Source organism: Plecotus auritus (genome assembly GCF_963455305.1).
Source record: "Plecotus auritus genome assembly, chromosome: 9".
NCBI classification, from domain to species: Eukaryota; Metazoa; Chordata; class Mammalia; order Chiroptera; family Vespertilionidae; genus Plecotus; species Plecotus auritus.
The window spans coordinates 47,460,376-47,477,837 of NC_137783.1; the positions used below are offsets into that span (position 1 = coordinate 47,460,376).

The 17,462-nt window shown below is 52.7% G+C and overlaps 2 protein-coding genes across 24 annotated transcripts in view; both read right to left on the bottom strand.

Annotated features, from left to right (window-relative positions):
- Positions 1-37: 37 nt before the first annotated feature.
- NDST2 (N-deacetylase and N-sulfotransferase 2) lies at positions 38-9,110 on the bottom strand. 4 transcript variants are annotated; one of them, XM_080641673.1, is made up of 15 exons: positions 8,779-9,110; positions 8,088-8,187; positions 5,354-6,718; positions 5,096-5,183; positions 4,629-4,783; positions 4,259-4,369; positions 2,883-3,011; positions 2,567-2,749; positions 2,378-2,474; positions 1,916-2,039; positions 1,619-1,793; positions 1,251-1,421; positions 1,044-1,153; positions 742-844; positions 38-652 (listed from the first exon to the last, which is right to left on the bottom strand). In XM_080641673.1, exons 3-15 carry the CDS (start codon positions 6,362-6,364, stop codon positions 527-529), a joined length of 2,583 nt encoding a protein of 860 aa, XP_080497799.1. In that variant the 5' UTR covers positions 6,365-6,718; positions 8,088-8,187; positions 8,779-9,110; the 3' UTR covers positions 38-526. The 4 variants fall into 4 exon arrangements, with proteins under 4 accessions (XP_080497799.1, XP_080497798.1, XP_080497797.1 ...); XM_080641672.1 differs by having other exon boundaries at positions 4,259-4,444; XM_080641671.1 differs by having other exon boundaries at positions 4,259-4,516.
- A 441-nt stretch (positions 9,111-9,551) lies between these two features.
- CAMK2G (calcium/calmodulin dependent protein kinase II gamma) overlaps positions 9,552-17,462 on the bottom strand; it is a 57,711-nt gene continuing 49,800 nt past the window's right edge. For 8 of the 20 annotated variants that reach the window (XM_080687374.1, XM_080687376.1, XM_080687365.1 and 5 more), the window contains 5 exons: positions 16,295-16,408; positions 14,293-14,368; positions 13,837-13,931; positions 12,013-12,257; positions 9,552-11,538 (listed from right to left, as the gene is read on the bottom strand). In XM_080687374.1, coding sequence (XP_080543500.1) covers positions 12,025-12,257; positions 13,837-13,931; positions 14,293-14,368; positions 16,295-16,408 — 518 coding nt within the window. In that variant the 3' untranslated portion in view covers positions 9,552-11,538; positions 12,013-12,024. Of the gene's footprint in view, positions 11,539-12,012; positions 12,258-13,828; positions 13,932-14,292; positions 14,369-16,294; positions 16,409-17,462 lie in introns of all 20 variants that reach the window. The other 12 variants (XM_080687370.1, XM_080687368.1, XM_080687366.1 and 9 more) reach the window with 4 other exon arrangements.

Genomic DNA, 17,462 nt, shown 5'->3' on the forward strand with positions numbered 1-17,462 from the left:
TCTAGGTTTCTCCCACTCCAGTGAGGTAGACAAAACAGAAAAATAAGGATGTTTATTAAGGACATTTCTAGCCCACAGCTAGGGCTCATACTCAGCTCTATGAGCCACTGTCAGACCTCATCCCCATTCAATGTGAATGACATTAGGGAGGCCGGGCCACAGGTAGATCCCATTAATCCCACAGTAAGGGGGTCCCTCCCATAGCCAGGTATAGCTATACTGGGGGGATAACGAGGGTAATCTTTTGATTAAAACATTCCTCTATACCCTGCCTCTAATTCCTTACCTTCTAAGACCATGGGTCAAAGGAGCTAGTACCATAATGTGGGATTATCAAGGGAAGCCCCTTTATCAGACCCCAGAACTATGGGAAAGGGATGCCCTGCCCTTCTCAGCCATCCCAGGACTGGGGGCCACTGAGGTAGAAGGGGAAGGGGCCAGGCAACTCAAATCCCCGTTATGGGCCCTTCTCTGGGCTTGCCCCTTAGGGAAACGGGCTTTTTTTGCTGGTACAGAAGCTGTGATGTTAACCCAGACTGGAATGCTGCAGTTCTTCCCGAAGCCATGAGGGTATTGGCTGTCCAAGCCGGCTCAGGAGCTTCGACAGCTCCAAATTGTGGTTCCGAAAGAAATCCGTAAGGAAAAGGCGGGACTGGGGAGGAAAGTGAAGGCATAAAGAGTAAGGACATAGAATCAGATCTTAGTGGTGTAGAGGGAAAACCTGTCCCAGAATTTACTTACTTCAGTGTCCATATCCGGGTACCTCCGACCTTTGCTCTTGCCTAGACAGCGAGTCTTACCACCTTCAAGTCCCTGGCACCAGAATCCCTTACCTTCATCAAACCTGCTCAACAGGAAGAGGCCATTAGTGGGCAGGAGAAAAAAGAAATCCAAGCCCCATAAACTTAAACTACCTCTCCCTGCCCACAGGGACACATGTCTCTCCTTGAGAGACAGGGTAAATCCATGTCTCTTCCAAAAAGACGTGGCCAACCTGCTTCCCCATTTCCTCCATAGTCCTCTCCCGGATCATGGTCTCCCACCTGAGGGTCTGTGTGTAGTTCCGAAAGGGTGTGATACCCAGGAACTTTTGGATGTTTTCCATTGAAGCAGCCGGGTTGGTACGCAGCTCTTCTCCATCCATAATCAGCAACTAGGGACAGGGATGTGGTTACTGCTGTATTTCTTAGAAGTCTCTGGGCTAAAGGGAAAAGGGGGGGACCCCAATGAGGTCTATTGGGGGACTGTACCTGTCCAGAGGGGTAGTAAGTCAGCCAGCGTTGTAGATGGGTAGAATAGTAGCCAGGGACAAGACAGCGGTTTTGCAAGGAGCGAAGTGCCAGAGGGGCCTGGGAGGAGGCTGAAATCACCTGGTAGAAGGTATAGTTCAGAGCGGCTGGGTCTCCATGTGCTCGCTGGTGCTGAAGGACAGGAATAGGCAGAGAAGGGATTGGTGATTTGACAGAATTATTTTGCCCTACTCTTGGTCTGGGGAACAGATAGCATCGTCACCCCACCCCAAGGCACTAGTTTAATTTCCCTACCCTTATTCCTTTCTGTCTCTCTAGCAGTCACAACTCCATCCTCAAACCTAATGTGTGCCTAGCTTCAGGCTCACCTGGTACCAGGAGTAGGCCCTGTCAGCAGGGTTAGTGAGCACAGTGATGATCTTGGCTCGTGGTAGGAGGGCAGCCCCCCGCCGTGGTACAACTTCTGAGTCAAAGTAGGTGGCACTTTTTTCAAATAGGAAGTCAGTGCTAGCATTGGATGGGACAGGGAAGAAGTCCATGTACCTAGGAAGTGGCGGAGAAAAGAGGCAGAATGAAAAGCCAGATGTCTGTGTAGTGGAAGCTGAAATGTTATTTGGGGGGAAGGGAGTGTTCCTCAGAAGTATTCCAAGGGGTCCCACTCTCACCAGTCAATGCCCTTGTGGTAATTAGGGCCATTGAAGAATTGAATCTCCTCAAAGGTGCTGGGGCTAGGGAAGCTGCTGGTCACAGCTGGGTGCAGGCTCAGGAAGAAGTGAATAGCTGTGGTCCCTAAACAGGAGAGAGAGTCCAGGCCATTATGGGAGAGAAGCCAGCTCAACAATATGAGCTTAAAGAAGGTGAGAAAATAACCACTCTGGGTAATAAAATCCCCTATAGCCAAACTAGAACGAGAGAAGGAACATCTGAGAGAGGCCCAGGGAAGGGTTACAATAGTGGTGCTCAGCCTAAAACAAAACTCCATAGATAATTCTTATATACAACTGGGGTTAATAATCACTGTCTCAAGAGACTGGATTAATGGGGGACGGGTATGAGAAGGGAGTTCCTTGGCCAAAGAATCCTTTAAGTTTAAGGCAAGGCAAGAGAAATTGGTAAGGATGACTCACCTGTCTTCTGGGGTCCCACAATGAGGAACTTGGGGAGCCGATCACAGGTTTTCTCCTTGGACCAGATATCTTTGTGCCTCTTGTCGTCACAGGGATTCTGAAGGTGAGGCCAGGAATCAGATGAGGCCTAATCTTTTCTTCAACCCCCACCTCCATCATGTCTCTGGTCAGCCTGAGTTCCACCCATACCTGCCAAAGGGGGCTTCGCTCTTGAGGGAAGAGTTCAAAGTACTTTTGTGCAAGAGGGACAGGAGGAAGGGTCTGTAGGCGCAGCCGGGTCCAGCACTGGAGAAAGCGCACCAGGCTCTCAAAGGTGTACAGGCCCAGTCGATCATTTCCATAATTGGACAGATGGGTCATAAATATGCTGATCTGCAAGGGGATGCCTGCATGTCAGATTTGGAGAGCCCACTACCCACCTCAGAATCAGGCTTGGTGAGCAAAGGTCCAAGCCTGCAAACAGTTTGACTCTCCCATCTTCCAGCCCTTCCTCTTAGCACCTTACCGGATTAAGCAGTACTGTCAGAAAGAGCTCTCCACCTCGGATGCTCCGGTCTAGTTCACGAGAGCCTCCGGGATACTCATTATAGAAGATTGTGTGAGTGAAGAGGCCACATGTCTGCCGTGGTAGCACCTGGAAGGAAAAGAAATAGAGATGAGATTTGAAAGGTAAAATCTACACTAATAAAAGAGAAACATGCAAATTGACCATACCTCCGTTACGCCCACCAGCCAATCAGGAGCGAGTATGCAAATTAACCCAACCAAGAAGGCTGCAGCCACGGAGCAAGCAGGAGACTTGGGTTTCCCTGGCAATGGAGGAAGCCAAGCTTCCCGCCGGCCCTGGCCTCTGCTCAAGGCTACAAAGTTTCAATTATAGAAGATAAATAAATCCTAGATACCAGGGCCTCCACTTGGGTCGCCAGGGGGTGTGGCCAGCCTGCAATCCACCACAGGCCCCTTCGCCCAGGCCGCCCCATGCTCCAAGGGAACCCCCACCCTGATCCACGACACCCTTCAGGGCAAACCAGCCAGCCCCACCCATGCACCAGGCCTCTATCCTATCTAATAAAAGAGTAATATGCAAATTGACCATCACTCCAACACACAAGATGGCTGCCCCCAAGTGGTCAAAGATGGCTGCCCCCGTGTGGACACAAGATGGCCAGCAGGGGAGGGCAGTTAGGAGGGACCAGGCCTGAAAGGGAGGGCAGTTGGGGGTGATCAAGCCTACAGGGGAGGGCAGTTAGGGGTGACCAGGCCAGCAGAGGAGGGAAGTTGGGGGCGACCGGGCCTGCAGGGAAGGGCAGTTGGGGGAAACCAGGCCTGCAGGGGAGGACAGTTAGGGGTGACCAGGCCTGCAGGGGAGGGCAGTTAGGGGCAATCAGGCTGGCAAGGGAGCAGTTAGGCATCAATCAGGCTGGCAGGGGAGTGGTTAGGGGGTGATCAGGCTGGCAGGCAGAAGTGGATAGGGGAAATCAGGAAGGCAGGCAGGTGAGCAGTTGGGAACCAGCAGTCCTGGATTGTGAGAGGGATGTCTGATTGCCCATTTAGGCCCAACCCTACTGTGATCGGGCCTAAACGGCAGTCAGACATCCCTCCAGGGGTCCCAGATTGGAGAGGGTGTAGGCTGGGCTGAGGGACACACCCCCCAATGCACAAATTTCGTGCACTGGACCTCTAGGGAGTAAATAAAGTACTAAGGACTCAGCCTGAAGTTACAGCAATAAAGCTCTTGTTACGTACTTTAGGAATTTTCACCCTTCTACCCACTTTTATATGGATGAACTGGACTGGCAGTTAACAGGACATAGATCAATGCAGGTTGGAGGTTGTCAAAATGTGGGAGTTCAATTCAAGTTTGTATTGGGAGTCCCTCACCATAATGCCATTGTGAATGAAGCCACGGCGGTAGCGGGCAGGGCGGAGATGAGGATACTCCTCAGTGCTGGTCACCTGGATGCCCCACACAGATTTCCAGGCCTCATAGAGCTGCGTGTGGACGGGGTACACACCCGAGTGGTGGGGGGCCACAGCATACCCCAGATCCGTGGGAATCCCATGCTCCTGGGAATGGCATAGACTCTCACCAGGACCTGGTGAGGTTTGGGGAGTAGAGGGTAAAGAGGGTGGGGATGCCTACACAGAAAGAAAAATGGAAGGGTAGGGAAAGGGTACCCCATGAGGGGAAGGTTGAAAAGGAAGCATTATCTCTCAGGGAAAAGTTGGGTAAGAGATCCAAGGGTCTCACCAAAGCAAACTGTTTGTTGAGCCTCATTTGGTCAGCCAGCACGGAGCGATTGTGGAACAGATGCGGCTGCATGTGGCTCCACATGTGGGGGAACCACCAGAACTCTTTGCGGTGCTTCAGCAGCATGTCATCCCCTGCATCCTCCTCCTCTGTCCCTATGACCACACACTGACCACTGAACACAGTCAATTAGCCCCTCTGCCCTCCTCTGTTCCGTAACACTGACCACCTTCCATCCTTGGGACATCTGCCCATTTAAGACTGCCTACTTGCCTACCTGCCAACTTGCCCTCCAATCACCCATGCTAACCTTAATTCATACCCACCGCTAGCTCCCCACATCATTCAGACCCCAAATCTTGCCCCAAATTGGACCCCTTTTCTACAACTTGTCTACCCAGGAAGGTGGGACAGCAAATAGATAAAACTAAGACTGACATGCTGAAGGAGCAAGGGAATAAGCTCACCAGTATGATAGAACTTGCCCGAGAAGCCCAAGTTGAAGGTGAAGTTGGGGACTAAGGTCCTGAGTTTGTTCTGGGTAGTCATCAGAGCCTAGGAAGAGTAGCAGGGACAGGAGAAATCAGGAGACAACAAACAGTAGAAGAAAAATGAGTAGTGTTCTTCCTACCTGGAAAGGGCAGGGAGTATACTTATGGTAAGCTCAGAATCAAGGGAGTCTCACAGGTCAGAGCTTGAGACAACTTGTGAGGAAAAAGACTGACCTCAACATCAGCCACCTTCATGCGGGTACCTTCCTTGCCCACAAAGATGTCATCAATGTCTACCAAGATGTAGCGGTCAAGGTCCAGGCAAAGCCGCTTGCCAGTGAGGTATGCAACAGCATCAACAAAAACAAGTTTGTGGAGCCAGAAGGAAAGGCCATGGCCAAAGAGCACCCGCTGGATGCCATCATGAAGTCCTAGATCTTGTACCACAGTGGGAAGCTGCGCCCGGCGAGGCACTGATCCTGGCACAGGAGGCTCAGCTGACTGAAGGCTGGCAAGAAGCACTGGTTCGTAGGTGCTATGATTGGATTGAAAGATGGTCCAGTCATCACCAGGCAATGGCCCAGGCTCCAGGCGGCTGGGGCGTGTGAGATGCAGTAGGGGGGCAGAAGGATTCACTTGGTAGTCCCGGAGCCCCAGGTTTGAGTATAGAAAAAGGGGAAAGCCCTTGAGCTGAGCACTCACTAGGCTATGCTCATGGGCTCGGAAAAAGCCAATAATGCCCACACCATACTCCACACAGTACCGATCTAGCCGTTCCCGACTCCAGGCATCCAGATTGACATACTTGAGCAGGTTCTCATAAATGACCAAGACAAAGCGGCCACGACTATGATCAGTTAGTGTGGGCATGTCCCCTCGGCCAGGTGCCAGCTCAGTGCTATAACGAAAACGGCTAGACTCCAAGATGGCCACAATCTCCTGCCCCAGCTGTGAGTATGCACTCTCCACAAACACAAGGACCACAGGTTCAGTTCGAACTGTCTCTGGAGGCCTGGGAGGCCGAGGCAGGACTGGAGGCCGTACAGGGCCAGGGCCAGGGCCAGCTACCCCACCACTGCTGCAGTCTCCCAAGGGCAGGGGCAAGGGTTCCTTGGCCTTGGGGCTGGTGGATACATAGTAAGCCAGGAAGCCCATGGAGCCCAGACTGAAAGCGATTAGCAACAGTATGAGGCGATGCAGTTCCAGCTGTCGAGCTGGGCGTGCCACCTTCCACAGCTTGAGCATGGCGGGGGAGGGGAGGGGAGAGAGGGGTGGGAGCTACCTCGAGGGAAGGGAGGTAGGAGTTGTATAGGTTAGGGCTCTCTTGGGAGGGTGGAAGGATGGAAGGATAGGAAAATAGGGGAAAAGGATACCCTCAGGGTCAGTTCCCTGAAGAGGTGGAGACAAGTCCTCTTAGTGTAGGGTAGGGGAGGTAGAAGGGGCAACAGGGGGCAACTGGACAGAGTCCATTGATGTCAGGTCACCATGGCCCCCTGGCCCATAGCTGCAGGATGCAAAACTAGCCAGGCTCCACCCTTGGTCCCGCTTGAGCTCCTCACATCAGAGGTCAGCAAAGTTCACGATTTCTGCCCTTCCTATCTGTAAGACAGAGAAATTGATGGGTTATTTCTTTCTTGAAACTGAGTCATTAATCCATTACTCTCTTCACCCCATCTCTCTTACCTTCTGCTCACAGGATGGGAAAAAAAAAAAAAAAGCTCCTGTAGAAGAACACCACCATCTGAGTCTCAGACCTTAGCTTCAGAGGTTGATTCCCTTCTTAGACTACCATCTAAATTCTCCTCCTGAGCTAAGCTCAGAGCTGGAGCAGTATATTCAAGGCCAAACAGCCCAGGAAGCTGAAAATGAACCTGCTCTGAAAGGAGTTCCCAGCCCACGACCAAGCAGTTGGCCAGCCGGCAGGAGCTCTGGTCTTCTTGTGAGAAAGGGACAGAAAGCCCCAGAAGTCCCGTGCTCCAACGAAATATCAGATAAGAGGAAACTCGTGAGTCTGTTAATCTTCTTCATCCATCAAACTCAACACCACAGGCTAACAGCATTAACAAACTTATAGTCAGGTGGACACTATTCAAGAGGAAAGAGAAATGGTGCTAGCTAATCATTCTATTAGCTTCCAAAACCAGAAATTGGGGACTCCCTTTTCCATTGCTAATGAAATATTACTCATCCTCTGCCTTTCACCCCAGAGCGGGCTACATCACTGGAAAAACGGGAAGGCTGAGTCCAGAGTCTCTCCCTATCCCTTCCAGTTCTCCTTCCTAAATTAGCCTCGGTGGTACTATATCCTTATCCATGAACAGCTCAGAAGGAAGTCCTCAGCTAGGCTGGAGACATGAGGGATTGAGTCCTGTTATAAAAACAGAAAATTGAGTAGGACTGGATGACAGAGAGAAATAAGTCACATCCAACCAATAAGAGAGAGAAGGAGTAGGTCAGTGTGATTGGCAAACAGTTTTAAGGAGACCTAGTTTTGGAGGTTTTTTTCTTAAATAGATGGACTGCTCCTAGTAGCTTTATTGTTGCTCTCCCCGTCTTAACCACTCCTAGTGAGGCAGGGGCTGGCAATTCCTCTTTACCACCCACCCCCAGACATACACATCTCAGGAAAGAGTAGGCAGGGTCTTTCAGAACTGAGAGAAATGGTTTTAGAATAGTTCAGCTTTAGTCTGGGTAAAACTAGCTGACATGAAGAGAACTGGAAGTGGATACTTAGGATGAATTACGTATAATAGTTAACATTGATTGAGAGCTTATAGGGGCTTAATCACAAGGAACAACAACAGCCTGTAATTATTGGAATCGAGAGTCTAATCTTTGGCAGACATCCTTCTAAGAGCTTTCCATATACTTAACGCTCACACCAGCCCTGAGGTAGGTAAGAGGTAGATACTATTATCCCCATTTTACATGCAAGTAATTGGAGGTTCAGAGAAGCTTAGTAACTTGCCCAGCATCACACAGCTCAGTCAGTGGAGAAATGGGATTCAAAGTCAGGCCTGTCAAGCTCCATAGCCCGCGCTCTTAACCACTGCATTTTAGCTTCATACCTAGAAGAAACAGTAACATGTAGGCAAGGGGTTCTGGGGAAGATACTGGGGTAGGGTGTGGTGCGGGGTGATGCCTGTGGAAGGAGGACCACGGGGCGAGGGCGGTGCTGTGTGTGCAGCAGTGGGAGGTTCTGGGGGAAACGGAAGGGTCCTCAAGCCTGGGCTGGAGAGAGCAAGTGACGGGGCCTAGGAGGGCGGGGTGTGGGCCCGCGCTGGGGGACTGCAGGCGCCGTGGGAGGAGGGGGCACCGAGTGGCGACGCGGGTCGTGGATAGAGGGCCCCGCTGGGGGGAGTGTGGGGTCACAGGTGGATGAGAGCACCGGATGTGAGCACTGAGGGAAAGGGGCCAGGGGCGCGCCAAGGAGAGGCGGGTGCAGCAAGGCAGGCGCTAGACGGGGAGCCCCAGGGGAGGATCCGTATGCGGGGCGCTGAGGGGCTAAGGCCACTGCGAGGGCGGCTGGTGGAGGGGACACAGGGCGGGGGCGCAGGGCCGCCGGGACGACCCCGCGGTGGTTCTGGAGGTAACAGGGAAAGTCTGGGAGGGGAGGGAGTGCGGGCAACCGTGCGGGGGTGTCCTCAAGGGTAGCTCACCCGGCGGACGGGGCGGCGTCCCCGCTGTCCCCGGGCCCCGCCGCGTCCCCGGGCCGCCTGGCTTCCCAGCTCTCGGGCCCTCGGGCCGCGTCGCGGCGGCTCCGCCATCTCCGAGCGAACGCTCCGCGGCGGCCGGGCTCAACCACCGCTCCTCAGGGGGAGGCGGCGCGCCGCGCCGGTGGGGTCCGTTCGGTCCCCGCCGCCTGCGAGCTTGGCAGCGGCGCGGCTGAACGCCGGGCAGCCGGACGGTCCTCTGCGGCGACCCGCCGAGTTTCGGCCTCTTGGACGGCGTGCTCGCACCGCACCCGCGGAGAGGCACCCCTCCTCCCTTCCGCTTGGCACAGTCGGCGGAGCGCCGGCCTCGGCTCACCGAGAAGGGGCGGGGCGCGGGCGCCTCCACTCCGCCCTGCGGAGGGGGAGCCGGGCAGGCCCACCGAGAGGCGGGGGGGGCGGCCCCTGGCGTGGGCGGGGCCGGGAGCGCGTCCACTCAGCCTGCGAAGGGGGAGCCAGACCGGCCCACTGAGGCGAGGGGCGGGGCGGCTTTTCGGCGCAGGCGGGGCCGGGGGCGGGGCGAGGCCTTAGCCGACCATCTAAGGGCCCAAATCCCCCCTCCCCAACCCAAACTCGCCTGGGCAGCCGGGTGAACTGGTTGGAGGTGGATGAGTTTATGAAATTTTATTCCAAAATGGGCCCAAAGGGAGTGGAAATCTTGTAACCCAGGCTGCTAAAATCTAAGCCTCTGGCCATAAATCTCCACCAGCAGTAACACAGTGGACGGTTTAAAGGTTATTTTATTAAATATCTTCAGTTCAAGGTTTCATTGTAACAAAGCTATGAAGGGTCTACCAACATTCAGAACAAACACTAACTATTTTTAAATTATTTCTATGTCATCATGCAAAAATTCTGCATCAAATGCCTTCCATTTCCTGTTTAAAAGGTGATTTTTTTTTTTTTTAATAGTCTATTGTCCTATAGATGCTGACATTAGCCCCAGAGAGGAGTAAGAATGCTAAGAAGTGGAGCTGGAGCAGCCACATGAAGCTATGGGTCTTAATGAACTCTAAGACCATTTGTCTTCAAGCCAGCAAAACCAAACCCTGTGGTGAAGGTGTCTGCGTGCTGGTACTGCAGGCTGCAGGGCAGAAAAGGGCGAGGGCCCAGGGGCTGGGGCATGCATGAGGTGCTCAGAGGAGCCTGGCTAAATCCAAGCACCAGCACCTGCGAGTTTGCTCTCTTCTCAGCTGGCTCCAAGGTAAATCTGTAGCTTTGCCTCGTGAAGGTAGTCCAGGCAGCTGGGGTCTACCCACTTTTCCCCCCAATAGTGCAAATAATTGCGTAGACAAGTTTGCACAGTTGTTTTGGGGAAACCAATGCCATGACCAATTGCTCCTCCATTGTCTTCTCTATCTGCTTAGAGTATAGATCTTTCCCTCCTGGACTGGAACTCCTTGAGCACAGGAGAGACAATGACTGTAGGTAGGAGTCTTGGTTCTGAACACCTCTTCTGGGTACATGCAGTTGTTGTTGGTGGGGGTGATGCCCATGCAGATTGTCCAGCAGTAAGTCTATACTTCAGTTGGTCAGTAAAGAGACCTCTTAAAGAGGGCACCTCTTCTTCTTGCCAAAGCCGTCGGGTCAATCTCAAAGACAGGAAAAGAGATGGACGTGCAGCAAGGGAAGAGTAAGAAGGGAGGCAGCCCTCAGGGCAGCCTGAATGCATAGGAACAACCATCGACTCAATCCCGCTGCCTCACTCCTCCCATCCCACAGGGGCACTTGGCAGAGGGCCCAGGCCCAGATGAGGGTCAGCACGGGGACCACCACCATGAAAAGGCAAGACAAAAACAAAACTGCCAAAGGCAGCAAAGGGAGCCCTGACGAGGGTCTGGCTCTCTCCTTGCTAAGTTATAAGAAAACAAACACGAAGCAAAGCGCAACCCTTCCCCCTTTCCCACTGCAGGGATTGGGCCTCAATAGCAGGGCCCACATGCACTGTGCATCCTATAGAAATGGATGAATAAGTGAGTACATGTCAGGCTAACACGAGGTTTCTCATCAGCTTCGTAGCGGACACACTTCTGCAGCACCAATTCTCTTCTCTTCTACACTAAGTGGAATAGTGCAGCAACATCCGGGCCCTTAGTCCTGAGGCCACTGTATCTCAGCTGCCTCCGCAGCAGGCTGGGAGCTGTGCATTCTCTCCCAAGTGGGTCTGATGGCCACAATGTTCTCATCAGCCTCGTTCTAGGTGCCTATGCAAATTCTGAAGAAGTCCATTCCTAGACCTGGGGCGGGCAGGCCACCTCAGGGGCTGCAATCACATCACGGCCCCCAAAGTTTTGTCAGAGTTCTTGCCTGGTCTCCTAAGTCCATGGAGGCCAGAGGCCAAGCTCACCTCTTCAGGGCTGGTGAGTGAGCCCGCTGCTCATGCCAGGATGGGCATTACACAAACTCCTGCCTTCTTGCCAGCCCAAGGGCTACTGATGGTTTTAAAACGCATCATGGTATGGATTCCATTTTTTTTTAAACAATCTTTTTTTCTTTTTTTCCCCCTTAAATGTAAAAAACACCTCAGTACAGCAGAGACAGACACGAAGGGCGGGCGGGAGGGCTGCATGCAGGGGCGTGCATTGGCTGCTGCCGCTTTGTAATTTAATTGTTTTAAACCTCAAACGAACAGGACTGCCGCTGTCACTCAGGCCCTCCAAAGCCACTGGCTGCAAAGGTTCGACCTCCAGCTGGGATCTCCTAATGCCCCTGTCAAACAGGATAGACATAGTAACAGAACAGAAGACAATAAACACACAGATGAGTTCCAGGAACTTACACTACACACGTGGCCAAGTCTGCTTGAGGAGGTGGAGGCTGGGGGAGAAGCTAGTATTGAAATATAACATCACCTCACATTGGCTGAGCGCTGACTAAATGCTTTACTTATTAAGACTCTTATTTAATTCTCACAACTTTATGAGATAGGCACCCCTCTTTCCCTCTTTTGACAGCTAAGCAAACCGAGGCTTAGGGAAAGGAGGTAGCCTGCCCAAGGTCACCCAATCTGGAGTCCTGGAGCTAGACCCAAGTCTGTCTGATTTAAGAGCAGAACCTGTTACCACCACACTGTCCAGCCCTTGCCATTCCTCTGGGGTGGCCCATATCTCCTCCCTCAATGCCAACTCTCAACCACCTCTGACCCCACCTGTCCCAGCCCCTCCCCACCCCCACCAGGTGCACCTGTGGCTGAGCTCACTGCAGCGGTGCGGCAGGGGCCCCTGAGCAGTGATAGTGGACATTGAGCCACTTGCCATCCCGGCGGTGCCAGACCCGGGTCTCCTCCGACTGGCTGGTGCGAGGCCGACCCTGCCCATCGATGTACTGGGTGAGGCGGATATAGGCGATGCAAGCGGCGTCCTCTCCGATCACATGGACGTGTGGGTTCAGGATGGTGGTGTGAATGGGCTTGCTGTTCTTGGACAGGACTGCAGGGGGCAGGGCAGGGTGAGTTAGGGAGGAAGGTGTCAGGCCTGCGCACTGACATCTCCTCTCAGCCTGCACTTCTAAGTCTCACCCTCTCTCCAGCAACCCCTCTGGGAATCTCCAAGTCCCCCATACATTTCCAGAGGCCAGGAAACCTCATCACATTAGTCTCAGTTATCCAAAAGTGAGAGGTGGGAACAATGACAACAGCAGCTACTATTTTAATCAGATATTATGCTGGGGGTTTTACATGCATGAGCTGTAATTCTTTGGTTGATACCATTTTCTTCATTATAAGGTAAGGAGACAGGCTCAAGGAGGTTAAGTAATTTCCCCAAATCACACAACACTGGAGCTCAGGACCATCTTACTCTTAACTAAAGCCTCTTTCCTCTGATGTTTAGATTTCATAAGGGTTGGTTTGTTGCCAATTAGGGCTGTAGAGCAAAATCAAGAACGAACTTAAAACATTCCTAATGGATTTGTGATAAAAAAAAAAAAAGAAAAAAAAAAAAAGAATGTCCAAAGTTCAAATTGAATCATCAAAGCACCAAGCTCAGGATATTCCCAGGATCCTCTGGGGGAAAGCCAAAAGATTGCCATTATCAGCAAACACTGTGAATTGTGTTACTTTTATTAAGATTCACATCTTAATTCAATTCAAATGTTAGATAGGGGCTCCATGAAAACTTCCCTAGAGCTTCTATAAACTCTGGAATTGCTTCTGGCTAATAGAATTCCTTAGATAGCCTAGTGTTTACATTTGCAGCTGAGATATGGAGAGGATGGTAGTTAGTATAGAGAAAACAGCAACAAAATAAAATTCAGGGCAGGATGGGGAAGACCCAGGACAAAGTGAGAAGGAAAAAAAAAAAAAGGAGGGAGGAAAGCGGGTCTTAGAAAGTGGAGAGAAAGATAGGAGGAGGTGAATATTCAGCTTCTTATCCCTGGGGACTTCCGGGGACTGTCTAGTGCACAACCCCCAGCCAGGACTCCTGTCTCCCTCGATATTCAGGAAGACCCTAGCCACAACGTGCAGTCTCACAAGTCACCAGCAGTGCCTGTTCCTTGCTTGCACATTCTTATCCTGGCTTTAATTTCCTCTACTGTGACATCTGCAGACACAGAGCAGTATTACTCGCTGAGATCATCTTAACTTCATCTCAAATGGTTTCCAATCAGTTCTATTCCCAGTCAGGGCACATACCCAGGTTGTGGGTTCGATCCCTGGTTGAGTCATGTACCAGAGGCAACTGATTGATGTTTTCTCTCTCCCTTCCTCTCTCTTAAAAAAAAAAAAAAGTGAGGCTTAAAGAAATGCAGTGACCCTGATTGTGGCAACCACCACTGCCATGAGGCAGCTGCAGAGCGAAGGGGCACGCATGTTCTGGAGCAGGGCCTTCAAAGGTGCCCTTTAAAGCCATTCTCAGGGCACAAGGAGGCAAGCACACTGACCAGGGTGCAGCAGGCAAGTCAAGTAGAGGAAAGTGGGCAACGGGGAAGAGGAGAGGGTGAGCGAGGACAGAGGCAAAGGGGGTGAAGGGGCAGGCAGGAGTATATCAGCAGCACGAACCCACTCACGATTCTCAAAGTAAAACTTATGGAAATCCATTCCCTCCACGAGGTTACCAAGGGCTTCGGGCTCAAAGGAAGTGAGGCCTGGATCACAGATCTTCCTGCAGAAAAGAAAAGCAGCCTGTCAGTCTTCCATAGGAATTACTCATCTTTCTTCCTCATTAGTGGTGTCTATCCTGCAGGAGGTTAGCTTTGGGCCAGGCCTGACAAGATGGCTTAGATCTGAGGGGTATGCCTGCTAAAGCCTCTTAGCCCTGCCCTTTCAGCCCACTGCCAGCACACCCCGGGAGGGCTCAGCCAAGGGTATCTACCTGGAAGGGCTCTTGACCTAGCGGCCTGATGTTTCATTCACACACTGTGCCTGAGGCCCAGCCTTCCCTTTTCCCAGGGTCCTAGCTGCTTTGGGGGAAGGGGGAAAGGCCTTGAGAAACTTGAGCCTCAATGAATTAGGTCTCTACTCACGTGTAGGCCTCAAAATCTCCATTGTTGATGGCCTCAATCAGTTGTTCTGTGATCTTAATGATCTCCTGTTTTCGCACTGTGGGGGGGAAGAAATCCAGCAATTTACCTACGTGGGACTGGGGAGCTAAGTGGCGGAGAGCCCTCCCCAATCTTCAAGGATGCCCTGTGATCTCCTTGACAAAGACATCCCACCTGTCTTTAAGGCCCTTTGCAGGAAGAGTGAGCCCACCTCTCTCTCCATCCCTCCTCGGTCTGTAGAACTAATGACCCCCTCCTCCTGAAGCCCACCCATTAGTTGTGGTTCTCTGGCCTTTGTCTCCCTCTCCATCAACAACCAGGATGCAGAAAACACTCGTCTTTAACAGCTGAGGAGCCTGGCACATCATGAATACTCCGTACAGAGGTGTGCATCCCATCTCCTGCAGGTTCAGCTTCTATAAGAAGCTTCTGATAAGGCTGTTTCCATCACCTGCTTACGTCTCTCACCTGAAGGGACTCAGTCAGGTCTCAATTACCATGCCCCCTACTCCCACCCAGCCCCCACTCAGGGGTTCAGAACCTCACCCCAGGCAACAGCCAGCCTGAGAGCAGAATCCAGCCAGGGATAAGGGTTCCCAAAGCATGAATGTTAGGATGGATGCTTAATTCCCTTCCCCCTGCTCATCTCCTCCACAGGGCTTTTCTGAGATGAAGGATCTTGGAACTATAAACACTCTTGGTAAACAGAGCCTCTCACCAGAAAGACAGCTCCATTTACCCTGGACAAGCCTTGAAAAGCTCTAAATCTCATACCAGCTCTCATGCCAGGATGTGTCCCTCAGGAAAATCAAGACAAGGCACAGACTGACAGGCAGGCAGAGTTGGTGCCCTCAGAGCCCCTACCCATGCCAAGCCAAGGGACTGCTGCTGACATCCTGGGCTCAGGGCCAGATCACTTATGGGAACACCACTGTTAGCAGAGGGTGCTGCCAGGGGGAGGGCTCAGACTGAGAACCTGGGCTGGCCCAGGACACATGCCTTTCCTCACAGGAGCGAGAGGCTGCAAGACAAATGTGAGCAATTAGAACAGCACAGCCCAGTGGCACAGCTGGGAGAGGGCAGGGCAGCCAAGTGGGGCTCCACAGCCATCAGCACCTTCAGGTAAGCAGCAGGTTAGCGGAACCAGCGAGCTCTATCCACGTTCTAGAGGCGCGCGCGCGCGCGCGCGCGCACACACACACACACACACACACACACACACACACACCCTCTCCCACCCCACCAAACCCATCTGTCGGACCTGACTGGGGCCCTGTGGGTGAAGAGGGTTGTGTTTAGAAACTCTAACAGGACAGATAGTAGGAGAAAAAGAAGCAGACAAAGGCATAATCTACATAGACACAACTAAAAATATCCATACCAGCTACCATTAACCTAGCAAGGCATCGTATCAAGATGTTCTACTACCTCATTTATTTTTCATAATGCTTTGAGGTAGGGGTCATTTCATTCCCAATCTACAGATGAGGAAACAAACTCTGGGAGGTTTAATTGACTTCACACATTGCTGAAAGTATTGTAGCTGGGTTTCAAACTCAGGTCTGTCTCGCCCAAGCCCCAGGCTCTCGATATGATATGCTGAGCCCAGGAAACACCATATCCCAAGCGTGGTTTCTCAGCCATTGCAGCTTCCCCATCACCCAGCTCCCACCACCTCTGACTTCTGACTTGGCCTTTCTTCCTGGCTCAGTGCTGAGGTGAGACCCAGTGCATCTCCCAGCGACTTTCTACTCCTTCCCACCATGCGATGCTCTCCCACCCAAGCTACGTCTTTGGGCCCTGGTCTTAGGCGCCCCTGCCTGGTTAACAGCGCCTCCAATCAGCTCCCCCACCCAGCGGGGCCGAGCTCCCAAAGCTCACTAAACGGGACAGCTGAGCTGGGCTGCCAGCTCTGGGGGGATCCCTGAGGGGCTTCAGGAGGAGCCAGGGAACGGAAGCCAGATTGTGCCTCCCTCACACTTACTGGCTGAGGAGCAGAGAGAAGGCTGGGGCTGCATGCCTGCAGAGGGGGCTGTTCTGTCCCGGGAGCTCCGTCCTTCAGGCACCGAGCTGCCATTCCCAGTGCGGAGCGGGGCAGCTAGCCAGCCAGGGCAGGGCAGGGCAAGGCAGAGCAGCCAAAACAAACAGAACAAGGCAGGTGAGCGAGCAAGCCGAACAGGACCCGAGCCCGTGGCCCTGCAGAGCCAGGGCAAGACGATGCCTCGGGCTGCTGTGGACACTGGACCTCCCAGCCAAGAGCCCCAGGAAAGTGCACTGACCCAGGCTTGTGGCTTCCAGAGGAGCCTTCACACAGCCTGTCCAAGGGTCCCTGCTCCCCGGGGAGATGTTCTAGGGGGCTAGGCTACAAGGTCAAGAGGCCAGCAGTGAAGGAGCCACGTCTGCCAGCATCACCAGAATTGAACTGATCTGACCTTCACCCCAGCAGCCCTGAGTGAGTTCTTTCCTGTCTTACACATTTATGCTTCTTTTTTTTGGGTCCCCAAAGGTTTGGTGCCCCCTTGCTACCCCTGGGCATGCTCTCTCCACTTTGCCCTGCAACATTCCTCCATGTTTTCTGAAAGCCTGGCCTAAGGTCACCCACCAAGGCAAAGGGAACGATTCCAGGCCAAACCAAAGAGCAGGACAGAGACTCCCAGTGGTCTGGCCTGCCATGCCCTCCCACATGCCCTGGCACTCTGGCCAGGCCCATGCTTAGGCTGGTGGTCTTTACAGCATCACCAGGACATCGCCAAATGGGGTTCTGACTCCACTGTTGGTGCCAAGGCTTTGTGACGAGAGTGACCCACTCCTCCCAATGTGCCTAGGCCTGTCCCGGTTTTAAAACAGAAAGTTCCACATCTTGGGAATCACCTCAGTCCTGGGGATATTGAGACAACTGGTCACCCTACTGACGACCCACGATATTTGTGGGCTTCTTCGGTAGGGACTCAAGGGGTCCCTGGTCTGGGATGACACAGCATTCTCTGCAACGGGTACAGGTCTCTGAGCCCTGGCCCTGGACAGGCTCAGAAATAACTCCAGTTCAGCTATACCAGACTTGGGGTCAGAGAAGAGATGCCTCTTGCCTAGCCCAGCCACAATAGACAGGAGCCTCCCATCGCGGCCCATGGAAAGGAGCTTTAGGCCACGCC

What these genes read in the sequence shown, in the direction of transcription:
- NDST2 (XM_080641671.1), bottom strand. Translation starts at nt 6,364, where the DNA reads ATGCTCAAGCTGTGGAAGGTGGCACGCCCAGCTCGACAGCTGGAACTG. An exon ending in TGTGGGACCCCAGAAGACAG is followed by an intron (nt 2,040 to 2,377) that starts GTGAGTCATCCT and finishes TCTCCTGTTTAG; the next exon opens with GGACCACAGCTATTCACTTC. An exon ending in AACTACACACAGACCCTCAG is followed by an intron (nt 845 to 1,043) that starts GTGGGAGACCAT and finishes CCTGTTGAGCAG; the next exon opens with GTTTGATGAAGGTAAGGGAT.